The 15,539-nt window shown below is 34.1% G+C and overlaps 1 protein-coding gene across 2 annotated transcripts in view; it reads left to right on the top strand.

Moving 5' to 3' along the window:
• UNC13C (unc-13 homolog C) overlaps positions 1–15,539 on the top strand; it is a 558,456-nt gene that overhangs the window by 421,772 nt on the left and 121,145 nt on the right. For both annotated transcript variants that reach the window (XM_077764313.1, XM_077764311.1), the window contains one exon: positions 6,384–6,510. In XM_077764313.1, coding sequence (XP_077620439.1) covers positions 6,384–6,510 — 127 coding nt within the window. The remainder of the gene's footprint in view (positions 1–6,383; positions 6,511–15,539) is intronic.

Genomic DNA, 15,539 nt, shown 5'->3' with positions numbered 1-15,539 from the left:
ACAAGACCTCTATAGAGCTATTTTAAAACTGAAAACTATAACTCGTATATTCTTTTTCTTTTTTACTTCTAATTATATGTTTTAGCACTTTCATTGTATAAAAAGGAGCCCATGATCTCCACTTATATACAGTTAATACAAATTTATTATTACCTTTAATAGATATTTGCATGTGTCTATGATCTATATAATTTTGAAACATTTATTTTGAGAACCAAAGGTTCTGGGTGATATGCTTTTAGGTTTATAAGCACACAATATCTCACAAAACATGTCATTGGGCCCCTAATACCAGTTTATTACCTGATATTCCTTCCAGAGCTTCCATACCATCACCTCTTAAATAAGAGCATAAAGTACTCACAGGGATGTTTAAGATAGTCCTAAAAAATTGTACACTACCAACTATAGGACAACACTGTGCTTATGCAATAAAACTAAGAACTGAGAGCTAGAAAATTACACTTTGATGGTTGTGGCAGCACCTTCACTTTTGGCATGAGAATAGCTTGAGTGTATGCCACACCATCCAATATACTAAGACAGAATTGTACATTTTTACATTATACATAGAATCCCATGCATAAACATCAACTTTCAGAAAAGATGTATTCTTTTCAAGTAAATGCTAGTAAATACCATGTAAAGGAAAATAGGCATATACTTCCAAATTGCCAAGCTTCTTTGCACAATTTTAGCAAACTACTTTTATACTGGTAATAAAATATTCATATTTATCATTGAAAGTCAAAGTTTAAATTTTGTGCAAAATCATTGTACTGCAATTTGGAAAACTAATTAAATGTTTTACCTGGTAGATGTAATAAGCTCGTTAAATCTTTGTTGCCAAAATTAAAAATGTAGGAGGATTGATGGCTAAATAAATTCTGAGAGTCATTTACCTTCTAGAAGATAAATGTAATTTTGTCAGTGCGGTGTAGCACTAAGCAGGGGAAAATTTGAGTGGAATTAAAGATAATTTGAATATTTTTGAATTTGATATGATTTCATACATTGATATTTGGTAGGAGGTAGTTAGGATGTAATTGTAGTTTATTTGAATTGTTCCTTTATAATATATAATTACACATTATGGAAAGGATATATAAAGACACAAGAAAAACAGGCATGTAGATTTTGGAACAATAGCAGCTCACTTTTTATAGAGTTATTTAAGTGGTAATAATAACTACTCAGAATATAGCAGAAAGCCCACAAGTATGAAATAAGGCTGACAGAATAATAAGAAGTGACATTATTCTATCCACAAAGCCTGTGTGGCTTTACTTCTATGATTATTCCTCTTTCAGAGCCTATTTGTTTTCTTAACATAAACTTAACAAGCTTGATTAACTGATTTCCTATGTGACGCCGATTGAATTCATATTGGGGTCTGCTAGAGGTAGTTTCACTAACATAGTTTCACAGGGCAAGGGGATAGCCTGAATATGTATATCCATGTATACAGATATATGTATATACATATATAAAAATATTGGAACTTAGAAAGCAGTTTGGAGGTTAGCTAGCAAGTGGGTCTCAATCTTTAAACCTTTTTGTAATACAATAAAATGTAATTCCAGGTAGCCTAACTCCATAACAAACAATATAATACATTATCAATTTGTTTATTTCTCACTTATGTAAGCCCAAGTAGGTATTTCTGATTCAGCAACTCTCTTCTGAGAAATGGCTCATGGACCCAGACTTTTACCTTCTAGTGGCTCTGTAATTCCGTAGAGCCTTGATATCCTCAGTTGAATCTTCTGCATCTGGCAAGCAAATGAGGGAAAAGAGGATTATTTCATAGTGGGTGTTTCAAGGCAAGACTAGAAATGGCATACCTTGCTTTGACCCAACATTTAGTTATAGGCCCTGCCTATTTCAAGAAATATTGGGAAATATGGTTTGGTTGTATGCCTGGGAAGAAAAGGACATGGTTTGGTAGCCAAGTAGTTAAATCCACCACTAATACTGAGGTTTATGATGATTACAAATCACTGCTAAAAATGTTTACATTATAATTAATATTTGCTACTTAAAGATAAATATCACAAGTGGGCCTTATTATACAGAAGCATACCGTTTCCAATTTTGTTTGCATTTTCCTGAAGATCAAGCCTACATCACCAACTAACTCAATAAGCTGAAAACCTCTTGCTGTATCAGCTGAAGTGCATAATGCATGTAAAGATGTCAGTTATTCTTGTTGAGTTAGCCGAATATGAAAACAGATGGTACTGGTCTCCTGTTTCAACCCACAGATAGCAGTAAATATCAGTTGATAGTGTATGAGAAATATGACTTTGAGGGATAGATAAGAATTGATATGGATGGAAAGCATTTCTGTAAGGAGGAAACTAATAGTAATCTTCTAGGTTTATTTTCTACAAAGAGGCTGATAAAACTCTGATAGTTTGAGCTATTCTGTCAGGTATATTCTTAGAAACTGGAGTATGTTCTCTAGAACAGTACTAGATTTCATTTTGTGAAAGAATCACTGGTATCCTTCCTATCTCCTTTCCCATACTGATGAACAAGGGAGAAACCTGGGAAGTGAGGAAGAAGAGAAAGTGGCCTGGCTACTATGGGGCTACAGAAAATGCGATATATAGAGGTTATTGTTTTCTGGAACTGTGGGAACAGCAGGAGTGAGGGGAATGTAGGAATTCAGGAAGCTTTCAGAGTCAAGGAGAATAAGTTGGTGGTGTTCTGTGTGTTCTGAACAGAGTACCCAAATAGGGAGGGAGGAAAGACTTCTGTACTTATGGAGAAGTGAAGTGTTCATGGATTAAGCAAGTAAGTTGAAAGTCTTACCTGAAAAACTGACATGCTTACCTGAAAAATTGACCTGCTTTCTAAAGTCAAGAGATGACTTCATTGTAGGGAGCAAAGATTGTTAACCTACTTCTTTTTATGGTACAATATAAATTTAAGGTCCACTCAAACTTACTACTAAAACATGTAAAACCCTGAGGAGAGAGAAGTTTTAAAAAACCCAAAGTCTTAATTGAAGACACAGAATTTCATGGACACATATATATTAAATAGTACTTCTTCAAAGTAAAATGTCTTGTTTTACATGATATGTGTCCTTTGATTCAAATTCCTCTTTGTGTGCAATGAACCACTAATCACAAATCAATTCTCTATTTAAGTGTTCACCCAAAGCACAAAATTGGGGCTAGATTAATGTCTTCCAAGAAACAGCATTCCCTTCTGCATATCAAATCATGGTATTTGCCATGTTGTATTACATGTAGTATTTTATGTCACCCTTCCTGAGGTCTGTGCACATGGGTCCTTCATCTTTATATCCATAGTTCCTCCTATGTGATCTACACAGTATAAATGTTTAATGAACATTCTTGGTATTAGCTCGAACTGGGTTACCCTTACCTTCAGGATTCTCTTAATGTGCAAACACTCTTGGAAGAAGTAACACATCAAGTCAGATTCACCCATAATATTTGCAAAGTCAAGAGCACACATGGAGCCCCACATACCATAGACCTAAATATTTATAATTTGTAAATCAAGCTAACAAACTGTCGAATACAATGTAGTTCTGTCTTCCTAGCTCAACAAATAAATGTGCTTTTATATTGACAAGATTAAAAAATTATGCAACACTTTTTCTTTAATATGCCAAATGTTGGCAAAATATCAAAAATAATACAACTCAATTATTAATATGTATTCTTAGGTGTTCTGGATGGCAGTGTTTAGGTTTCAAAGTAAATCTATAAGTGTCATAAATTATATTTTTCTTTCAGAAAAAGTGTATTTTCATCTTTATTTCAGCACAGTTACTAATTAGGCAGTTATAAAAAATATTTTACATGTTTTCCATTCTTTTTACAGTTATGCCAAATACTACAACCTTCTCCAAGTCACATGATGTCTGCTCTCTTTAATTTTTTCCTGTTTTAAAACTTTTAAGTATAGGGGTGCCTGAGTGGCTCAGTTGGTTGATCATCTGACTGTTGATTTTGGCTTAGCTCATGATCCCTGGGTCATGGTGTCCAGCTCCTCATCAGACTCTGCACTGAGTATGGAGTCTGCTTAAGATTCTCTCTTTCTGTAAAATTTTTTAAAAAATGTATCTTGTCACTGAACTTTTTTTAAATTTTAAGCCTGTTTTGTTCTTTTCTGAGATACACTTGCATTAGTATCAGTTTACACACATTCTTAATATTTAAAGGATTAAAAAATAAGATATTGCTTTCAAAACGGACCTGAATAAATATGTAATTTAATATAAACCATACATACAAACATTTTTTAATTATTTCCAAATATGCTTTCAGATATAGATCTTATAAATTTAAATTCCAAAAATAAAACTGTTGATAATTCTAGAAGTCAGTACATAGCTACTTGGCAAAGAATATCTAGCTTCATATATATTACACCTAGAACCACACATACACAAATTTTGAGAGTCATATGAATAATTTAGTATTCAGAATATTTCCCAGCCAGCAGGTACACCTGTTTTGCATGCCTCATTGATTCATGAGGGCCTTCAAATGCATAAACTGAAACCAAAGAAAATGGGTACTTCTTAAAACTTGTAAATAATACTTTGTTATGCAATAATCTGTTGCATTTATGCCATCCAGAGAAAGAACTGGTGAATTAGTTTGTCCTTTCTCTTAGTTAAATGCTTCCATAGCTCAAATTTCTTCCTGTACTACAAAGCAGTATCTATTTCTCTTGTCCGCAGTGGCAGTCTACAAGCCTTAGTAGCATCTGGACACAGTCACCTTTTGTTTGTAGGATATAGAACAAAAGATAGTCCAAAGTGTTTCTGTGAGCTTACAGGGTGTTAATCAAAAGAGCAGGTGGTGTTAGTCACAAAAGCAGATGTTTAGGGTTCTGGCTCACTCTGCTGGCACCACGTGTGAGATCCCAAGTGATCAAGGAATCACAATCTAATTTTTTAGTTTGGATTTTGACAAGTAGAGTCTTCTTAATGTGTGGGTCCTAAGACAAGGGTCTTCTTTTATCTGGGTTTGAAGGTAGTGTTATATTAAATTCCTACCTATGAATTTGTCAAATAAATGTCTCCTCTTAAGGTGTGGAGGGATACTAGACATCTGAGGAGAAGGGTAAGGGGGAATTAACATGAAAAGAAAGAATGAGATAAATTTGGAAGGAGTTGAAGCAAAACATTACTTCATAATTTTGTGTGAGAGTTTAGTGTATAAGTACTAGTTTATTCTTGTTTTTATGTATATTTGTGTGTTTTTCTTTCTCTCCCTCTCCCTTTCTCTGCTCTACAAATTGTCTTGAATTAATCGTTGTTTAGATAATTTGAAAATGTTCATTTTGGGGTTGTATTCCCTCTTGTGTTGATCATTGGTATTTAAGTCCCTCTGTAGTTAAGTTTTAGAAAACAGAGATGTCCTCAATTTGTGTGTAACAATTTAACTGCTTAAATTAGTATTTTCAGTCTGAAATGTAAAGTATAGGATGTTTCCACTTTACATCAAAGATCTTTGCTTAAAAACCATTCACAGACTTCATCTAGAACTTGTCAGAGAACACTTCAGCATATAGTCTGGGATATTTGATTATGTCTATTATTGTAGCCAAGATTGGCAGTGATATTAATATTGGGAGAGGAGAAGCAGAGATAAACATGTTCAGTAATACTATTACTTGTCACTGTTCCCCAGTACTATTTATCCAGATTTAAAAAAGAAAAGAAAAGAAAAAGAAAGAAGAAGAAACAGTTTTAAGCTATACTTTCTAAGCTAGAGGAAAAAAAAGTCACATATTAGGAAATTCTGCTAAAGAAATGTCAAAAAAGCCACAGTGTGCAAAATAATTTTAGCTGAACTTAAAAGGGGAAGAAGAAATCATCTGACTTAGAAGTTAGTTATATTTCCTCTCCTTTTCAACTCTTAATTCTTTCAGTATTAAATATCCAAACCAGAAATGTGGTCTACTCACTCACATTTCCAGTCTTTATCAAAGATTATGTCTCCTAGTTTGATTCATGTTTTATCCATGCTTAGAGTTTTAATTCTTCCTAGAACTTTGCATCAGGCTAAAAGTAGTCAAAATATGAAAGCATGCAAATAAGTAGAAAAATTTTGGTATGTTCTAACACTACATCAGAATTCTCACCTTTTTTGGGCAGGCACTTTAGAACATTCAAGCTACTTCTCATTACTACTTGAACTATTCTACAGAGGACATAGGATGCTTTTTGCATTTTGTAAAATTTCAGGTCTGTCTTTAACAATTCACTTTGCTTTTACCTCAACTACACTATTCTCCTTTTTAAAATACTACTGATAAAAGTAGATTGGAATACAGCAGAATTGTTGGCAAACCAAACTTTATTAAATGTTTGATTTTATCTATTACAGAACATGAGAAGCAGCGGTTATGCAAGAGCACCGATTATATGAATTTGCATTTCAAAGTGAAATGGTTTTATAATGAATACGTGCGAGAGCTTCCTGCCTTCAAGGATGCTGTTCCTGAATACTCCTTGTAAGTAGTGATTTTCACCCCCAAGTTCTCAATTCATAGTCTTGTAAAAATTACACCTGAATTATGCAGCCCTAAAATTTCTTCTCATAGTCTTTGCATGGATGCAGACATTTCTATTATAAAATTAACATTAAATGACTTGCATTTCTTAGGGACCATATTTAATTGAATTTTGTTACATTTTTCAACTGTGTCTTACTTGGATATTCAATTCAAAGAAAGACAAAACAGGATATGGCTCACAAAATGAGATTATTTTCTGTGAAAATGCTCAAACTCAGATTTTATTGGTAAAATGAAGGCATTTGCATACTGAGCATTATAATCAGATTTTTCTCTTTAATTCAAACTGAAAAATATCTTAGAAATGCATTTTTATAAAATAAAAGCTATAATTAAACAGGTAACATTTTCATAAACATGCCTGTACCAAATACATTTCTAAGCACACAGACCTGTAATACTCTGCATCTGATATTGATCAGAATTCTATTTAATTCTATTGATGAGGGTCTTCCGTATGCCAGGCACCCTCCCAAGAGCCATAGGACAATAGTGAATGGGATAAAGACCACTACCTGGAAGAATGTTGTACTTGATGAGATACTAATAAGTACAAAATTCATGATAAAGCAAAGCAAAATTAAATAAGCACTAATTCACGGAGCACGAGCACAGTGCTGTGGGTTCTTACAGAAGAGAGATACTACCCTATGCAGGACTCTACATAATCTTTATGGATAGAGTAGAATTTGATGTAGACTTTGAAAATTTGGTCAGTTTTTGGCAAGAGAAGCATTTAGATTGAAGGGTACGTTATGGGCATTATTATGTAAGTAGAAATATATGGTCCATGGCCCATGGGAAATCATGCCAATCTAGTGGGGTATAGGATATATTTACAGAATGAGTAGATAGGAAAAATAGTTTTGAACTAGATTATTGTAAATAAATGCTATGAAGCTTGCCCCACATTCTTCGACATTGTGGGCATTGGAAGACACAGAGAATGGGGAACAGAGAAGAGATTTACAAGTAGCAAGTGATGTAATGAATTTCCATTTAGTATGTTTTTTCTCATACAAGTTTATAAGGTACAATGAGATACTAGCGGGATAAGTTAAAAGTCTATGTACATTAGAGAGTTATTGTAGTAAGAATGTAAAGGGTGAGTATGTGTGGGAGGAAAGATTTCAAAGATAGAATTTACATAATTTGTCAACTAAATATATATCAGGCTAAAAACAGGGAAGCGTTAAACATGAAGTATATATGCCTTAAAGCTGGTATTATCGTTGGTTTGGAATAGGGAAGTAAAAAAGATGCTATTAGCCAGACACTTCTGCTTTGGCTCTGTCTAGGCTAAAATACACTAAAATCAGACTGACATGCCCACCGAAGACCAATATAAAAGCTGAATACAATTAAATTGTATCAGAGAAAAATCAAGGCAACCAGGAATTGAGAAGCTATGGTCCTGAGAAAAGAGAAAGGAATTGAGGTGATTCCTGTATTTGCTGCAGGTGTTTTTTTGTTGTGGGGTTTTGTTTGTTTGTTTTGGTTTTGTTTTTGTTTTCTCTTTCTCTCCATTCTCCCTGCCCAATGCATTTGACAATTACCAATGCACGTAGGTCATAGTGGCCAAATAGAGAATAGCAGCGTTGCTTATAGCAATCTTCTGGGCTGGAGAAATAAACACTGTTCTTCATTACTGTGAAGGCTCCTTGGACTTGTAGGATCAAAGTCATAGAAAAATGAGAATCCCAGAGAAATAAACATAATACCCTGCATACAGTTTCTCCCTGAGGTATTTTCTGATTTTTAATCTGCCCTTGTGTGGAGACTGAGGCAGAAATAAACAAGTAGAAAGCAGGGACTAAGAAGTTAAAAATTAAGTAGACACTTCAGTAGCTTCACAATACTAGGGAGACAAAAGTTAAAGGTCAAGGCTTCCTAAGAAACAGGATTTCCCAGACTTTCAGGTGAGATCCCTGAGGGCTCTGCCCTGGAAATAGGAACTAGAAATAGCCCAGCCTAAAACTCAGCCTTGTATCATAATCTACATTATGATCCTGTAAATAGAAGGAAAAATTTAGATTTTGTCTGTAGAAAATGACCAATCAAAGGTTCCATAATTTTTCATAGATACTGTATAAGATTCAACAAAAAAAATTAGACTGCCAGGAAATAGGACCAAATGACTAGAATCAAAGAAAAAACAGATATTATACTTATCACACATAGGCTTTGATGTATCTTCAAAATCTGAGAGAATTTCAACAGAAAAATAGGATCCATAAGAAGAATAAAATGAACCTGGCAGGACTGAAAAAGCATTAAATTAGTTATGTAATAAATGGGTTTAAAGGCCTATTATATATAGCAGAAGAGGGGATTAAAGTGGAACATAAATTTGGAGAATATTGCCATATAAAATAGAGAGAGAAACAAAAAATGCAAAATATAGAAGAAAGAATAGAACAAGGATTATATGGGACAAACTGCAAAGGTCTAATTTACAAAGAGAAACGAGTCCCAGAAAAGGAGAAGAGAGGAGTAATGTGTGGATTTTGTAAAATGGATGGAAAACATGAAGTCACAGCTAAAGAATTTCTATAAATCCTAAGCAGGAGATTTTAAATGCAAGGAAAACTACCTGTCATTGAATCATAGAAAATTGTTTAAAACCAAAAAAGAATTTTTAAAAATCTTTCCATTTATTGGAGTCAAGTCAGGGAAGACACTTGACCTTCAACGGAGCTACAATAATACTCTTGGATGATTGTTCAGAGGGAGTTACTGAAACCAAAATACACTGCAATGATATCTTTTAAATGCTGAAAGAAAACAACTAACAAACTTAGAGTTCTATAAACATCAAAAATAGCCTTCCAAAAATAATATATATCCTTTCAAAACAAAGTGGCATAAGAGTATCTATATAACTGAGAAGCTCAAAGAATCCATTTCCAGCAGACCTTCACCGAAAATATATAAGCCATGCTTCAGATAGAATGAAAATGACTGAAGATAAAAATGCAGTAATGTAGCAAATAATGCACTAGAAAATGTATGCAGAGAATAATATTTAATATATATTGTTTAAACATTAGAAATCTGTGGAAAAAATATACATAGAATTAAAACACAAGACAATTGCATAAATTAATGGAGTTAATATGTTATAATCCTCAAATTGTTAGAAAGTGTAAAACACTCCAGTTTAAAATCCTCTAATATGTCATAGATGTGTGTTATAATTTATAGTGTAACCCCATAAGGTACAATATAATACTATGCATCCATAAGAGAGTAGAGTGGAGAGTAATAAAACATACCTAAAGGCAAGAGAGGAAATTAGAAATGCCATTATTTTTTATGGGAATTGTTTACACACACATACACACATGCACATATGTATCTACAATTTATAACAAATGATGAGAAAACACACATTGTTACCCCATGCACATAGTGCATTTACCAAAATAGACTATTTACTCGACCATAAAGGAGGTCTAATAATTTTAAAAGATTGAAATATATACTGTATATTCTAGGGCTGCTGTGGAATCAAGCCAGAAATCAACTCTAAGAAGATAACTAGAAAAAGACCAGATAGGGAAATGAAGCAGAACACTCTAATTCATAAGTTAAAAAAGTTAAAAAAGAAATCACAGGCACATGGGTGGCTCAGTCAGTTAAGCGTCCGACTTTAGCTCAGGTTGATCTCACAGTTCGTGGGTTCAAGCCCCACATCAGGCTCTGTGCTGACAGCTCAGAGCCTAGAGACTACTTCAGATTCTGTGTCTCCCTCTCTCTCTGACCCTCCCCTGCTCATACTGTCTCTATCTCTCTCTCAACAATAAATTAAAAAAAGAAAAGAAATCACAGTGTGAATTATAAAATATTTTGAACTGTGATAATAAAATATGGCATATTAAAACTTGTGGATGGCAGCTAAAACAGGAGATGGAAGGATCTTCTATAATTCCCTAGAGAGAAACTCTATAGAATTCTGTAATTTAGAGAAAGAGGGAGAAAGGTATAAAATCAATAGTGTAACTACCAGAAGAATAGTTTAAAAAGCAAATTATATCAAAGTAGAAGGAAGAAAATGATCAATATGACTTGGAACAAAAATAAATTTTAAAATGGAAGAAATTGCAAAGCCAGAGATGGTGTTTGAAAAAAATGATAAAAATAAAAAAAGACTTAGAAAGACCAATGGGAAATGAAAAGGAAAACAGAGGTCACAAATTACTGTTATCTGAAAAGGACATTACTCAAGATCCAAAAAGTGAAACATAGTAAGACATTATTTATGCCAGCACATTTAAAAGTTAGACAAATCTTTCAATTCCTCTGTATAACTTAGTGGCTAATATAAAAAATATTATTTTGTTTTTGTTTTCTTTCTTTTTTTAATGTTTTATTTATTTCTGACAGAGAGAGAGAGACAGCGTGAGCAGGGGAGGGTCAGAGAGAGAGGGAGACACAGAATCCGAAACAGGCTCCAAGCTCTGAGCTGGCTGTCAGCACAGAGCCCGATGATGGCTCGAATCCACGAACCATGAGATCATGACCTGAGCTGAAGTCGGACACTTAACCGAATGAGCCACCCAGGTGCTCCAAAACAATTATTTTTTTAATGGGCCCATAAGTTTTAAATTTTGAATCCATAGTTTAAAATCACATCACAACAAAAACTCCAGGCCCAGAAAGCTCCAAATGGAATTTTTCCAACTATTTAAAGAAGAAGGTCACCACTCATACAAACTCTTCCAGAAAAGGCAGGAACACTTCTCAGATAATTTGTTGAGGTTAGCATATCTTCCAACTACTAAAACCTATTGAAAATATGACATATAATTAAAGAATAATTTCTCTCAGACCATACATTTAAAAAATAAATAAATAGAATAGCTAGTAGAATACATTAGTTTATAAAAAGACTAATACAACATGACCAAGAAATATTTATTCCTGAAATACAAGATTAGTTTAACATTTTCAAAGCAGTGCATACAATTCACCACATTTAAGGAAGGGAAGAGAAAATCCCTACAGTCATTATTACACTAGATACAAAATAATAATTTAATAAAATACAATAGGAGTTTATTATAAAATTCTTGTAGAAGTTAAATATAGAAGGGAACTACCTTAATCTAATAAAGACTCACTCTTTCAAAAGAGAAACAACTATGTAAACATTGTGCCTATTTTTCAATTGAAATGTAGTTAACAAACAGTATTTTAGTTTCGGGGTACAACATACTGGTTCAACATTTATATACATTACAAATTGATCACCGTATATCTAGCTACTATCTGTCACCATGCAAAATTGTTACAATATTATTCTATTTCATATACTGTACATTGTATTTCCATGTCTATTTATTTTATAACTGAAAGTTTGTACCTCTCAATCTCCTTCCTCTATTTCAGATATCTCTTCCCTTTCCTCACTTCCAGCAACTGCCAGATTGTTCTCTGCATCAACGAATTGATTTCTCTTTTGTCTATTGGTTTTGTGTTCTTAGATTTCACATATAAGTGAAATCATATGACATCTGTATTTTTCTGTCTGAGTTATTCCACTTAGCATAACACCCTCTAGATCCATTTATGCTGTTACAAATGGCAAGATTTCATTCTTTGATTATGCCTGAGTAATATTCCATTGTATATCTGCACCACATCTTTATCTGCTTATTTATGGACACTCAACGTTGCTTCCATATCTCAGCTACTGTAACTAATGCTGCAGTGAGCATATGGTAAACCTATCTTTTTGAATTAGTGTTTCCATTTTCCTCAGATAAATTCCCAGAAGTGGCATTGCTGGATCATACGATATTTCTGTTAATTTTTTTGAGGAACCTCCATAAATTTTTCTATAGTGGCTGCACAATTTCGAATTTCCACCAACAGTGATGAGGATTCCCTTTTCTTTGCATCTTCACCAACACTTGTCATTTCTTGTTTTTTTTTTCTTTTATAATAGTCATTCTGTCAAATGTGATGCAATATCAAGTACTTTAGATTTGCATTTTCCTGATCATAAATGATCTTGAGCATCTTTTTGTATGTCTGTCTGTTGGCCATCTATGTATTTTCTTTAGAGCAATGCCTGCTAAAGTCCTGTGTCCATTTTTGAAAATGGGTTTGTTTTCATTGAGTTCTGTGAACTTTTTATATATTTTAAACATTAATAGTCAATGGGTTCTATCATTTGCAAATACTTCTCCCATTCTGTAGGGGTTGTTGTTGTTGTTGTTGTTATTGATGGTTTTCTTTGCTGTGAAAAAGCTTTTTAATATGATGTAGTCCCTTTTTTTTTTTTTTTTGCTTTTGTTGCCGTCGCCTGAAGAGATTGATCCAAAAACATATTGCTAAGAAAGGTGTCCGAGAGCTCATGCTTATGTTTTCTTCTAGGAGCTTTATGGTTTCCAGTCTTACATTTAGTCTTTAATATACTTTCATTTTGTTTTGTGTATGGTATAAGAAAGCAGTCCAGTTTCATTGTTTTGCATGTACCTGCCCAGTTTTCCCAACAATATTTATTGAAGAGACCATCTTTCCTGCATGGTATATTCTTGCTTCCTTTGTCATGGATCATTTAAATGTTTAAGCATGGGTTTATTTCTGGACCTTCTATTCTGTTTCATTGGTCTCTGTGTCTTTTTTGTCTGATACAAGTATTACTAAAACAGCTTTCTTTTTGTTTCTATTTGCAAAGAATAGATTTTTCTGTCCCTTCATTTTCAGTTTGTTTGTGTCTTTAGATCTGAAGTGAATCTGTAATAGGCCGCATATATACAAGCCTTTTATTTTTTTTTAATCCATTTAGCCACACTATATCTTTGGTTAGAGCATTACTCCATTTACATTTAAGGTAATTATTGATAGCTATGTACTTATTGCCATTTTATGATTATTGGTTGTTTTTGTAGTTTTTCTCTCTTTCTTTCTTTCTCTCTTGCTCTCTTCCCTTGTGATTTGGTGACATTCCTTAGTGTTATCTTTGTACTTCTTTATCTTTAATTTTTCTTTATCTATTAGAGGTATTTGGCCTGTGGTTACCACAAGGTTTGTATATAATAGCTTATATATTATATCCTATATAATATAGCCATCTATTTTAAGTGGATAGTTGCTTAGATTCAAACTTGTTCTAAAAGCACTATATTTTTACTCTTCTTCCTTTTTGGTTTTGACATTATAGTTTAATGTCATTATTCTTTGTATCTTTTGACTAATTATTGTTATTCTAGATGATTTTCCTACTCTTTTAACCTGCATACTACCTATATAATATGCTACTTTCACTATATATGTTTACCTCAACCAGGGAGACTTTTTTCTGTCATTATTTTCTTGTTTTTATGGCTTTCTGGGCCTGGAGTTTTTGTTGTGTTGTGATTTTAAACTATGGATTCAAAATTTAAAACTTATGGGCCCATTAAAAAAAGATTTGTTTTTGTTATGGCCTTTTATGTTTAAAGGAGTTCCTTTAATATTTCTTATAAGGCTAATTTGTTGTTGATGAACTCCCTTCACTTTTGCCTATCTGGGAAACTCCTTAGGTTTCCTTCAATTCTGAGTGATTATCTTGCCAAATAGAGTATCTTTGGTTTATATATATATATTTTTTTCCTTTCAGTACTTTGAAAATATTGTACAACTATTTCTGGCCTGTAAATTTTCTGCTGACAAATCATCTGAGTCTTATTGGGCTTTACTTGTACATTAGTAGCTGTTTTCTCTTGTTGCCTTAAGAATCTCTCTTTTTTTCTTTAACTGTGAATACTGGGATTATAATGTGTCTTGGTGTGGGTTTCTTTGGGTTTATCTTTTTGGGGATTCTGTGTGAATCCTGGATTTGGATGTCTTTTTGCTTCACCAGGTTAGGGATATTTTCGGCCATTGTTTCTTCAAATAGGTTTTCTGTCCCTTTCTCTCTCTTTTATCCTTCTAGGACCACTACAATGTGAATGCTAGTATGCTTGAGGTTCTAGAGGTCCCTTAAACTATCCTCAGTTTTTAATTCCTTTTTCTTTTTGTTGTTCAGTCTGGATGACTTCCACAACTCTGTCTTCCAGATCACTGATGCATTTTTCTGCATCATTTAATGTGCCATTGATTTTTTGTAGTACAGTTTTCATTTCAGTTATTAGTCTTTGGTTGTTTGGGTTCTTTTTAATATTTTCTATTCTTATTGAAGTTCTCAAAGTATTCATCCATTCTTCTCCTGAGTTCAATAGGCATCTTTATGACCATTATTTTGAATGGGTAACAATGCCGATCTTCATTTCATTTAGTTCTTTTTTGAGATTTTTTTTCTTGTTCTTTCTTTTGGAACATATTCTTGTGTTTCCTCATGTTGCCTTTGTTTCTACATATTAAATAGATCAGTTAATTCTATTGGTCTGGAAGGAGGAGCTTTATGCAGGTGTGCTGTGGGGTCCAGTATTATAAGCTCCACTGGTAACTTCTCAGGGTTATCCTCTGTGTAGGCTGTATGCACTCTCCTGCTGTGACTGGAGGTGTGTCTGTGCATGCACGTGTGTGTGCGCACGTGCAAGCACATGCACGATTGCTTGTGTGGGGGGCTGTCCCTTAGCAAAACTCTCTGTCTGGACCCACTACAACTGTTGTGGGGATGCTGGTGAGCATGGCTTGACTCTGACCTGTTTGGCTGAGGGGCCAGGCTGCGAATGCTTCAGGGGTGCTGGTGTCCAGGGTTGGCCCTGGCATGAATAGCTGCAAGGCCCAGCTATAAAAGCTGTGGACACATCAGTAGGTGGGCCAGGCCTCATGTGGTTGACTGTGAAGTCTGACTGACTGGCTTTGAGGTCTGGCTGCAACATTCACAGGTGCTCTATTGCCTGGGGATGCCCCCAACCCTAGGCAGCATTGTTTGAGGGAGCCCCAGTGCTGGCCACCATGCGTGGTGGGGCAGGAGGTTGCTTGGAAGGGTCCCCACTACTGGTTGAGGTCTCCTGCCATATGTGGCAGTG

Source organism: Crocuta crocuta, unplaced genomic scaffold (genome assembly GCF_008692635.1).
Source record: "Crocuta crocuta isolate KB4526 unplaced genomic scaffold, BGI_CrCroc_1.0 scaffold102, whole genome shotgun sequence".
NCBI lineage: Eukaryota > Metazoa > Chordata > Mammalia > Carnivora > Hyaenidae > Crocuta > Crocuta crocuta.
Note: the sequence above shows the minus strand (reverse complement) of the source record. Positions and strands in the feature narration are given on the sequence as shown.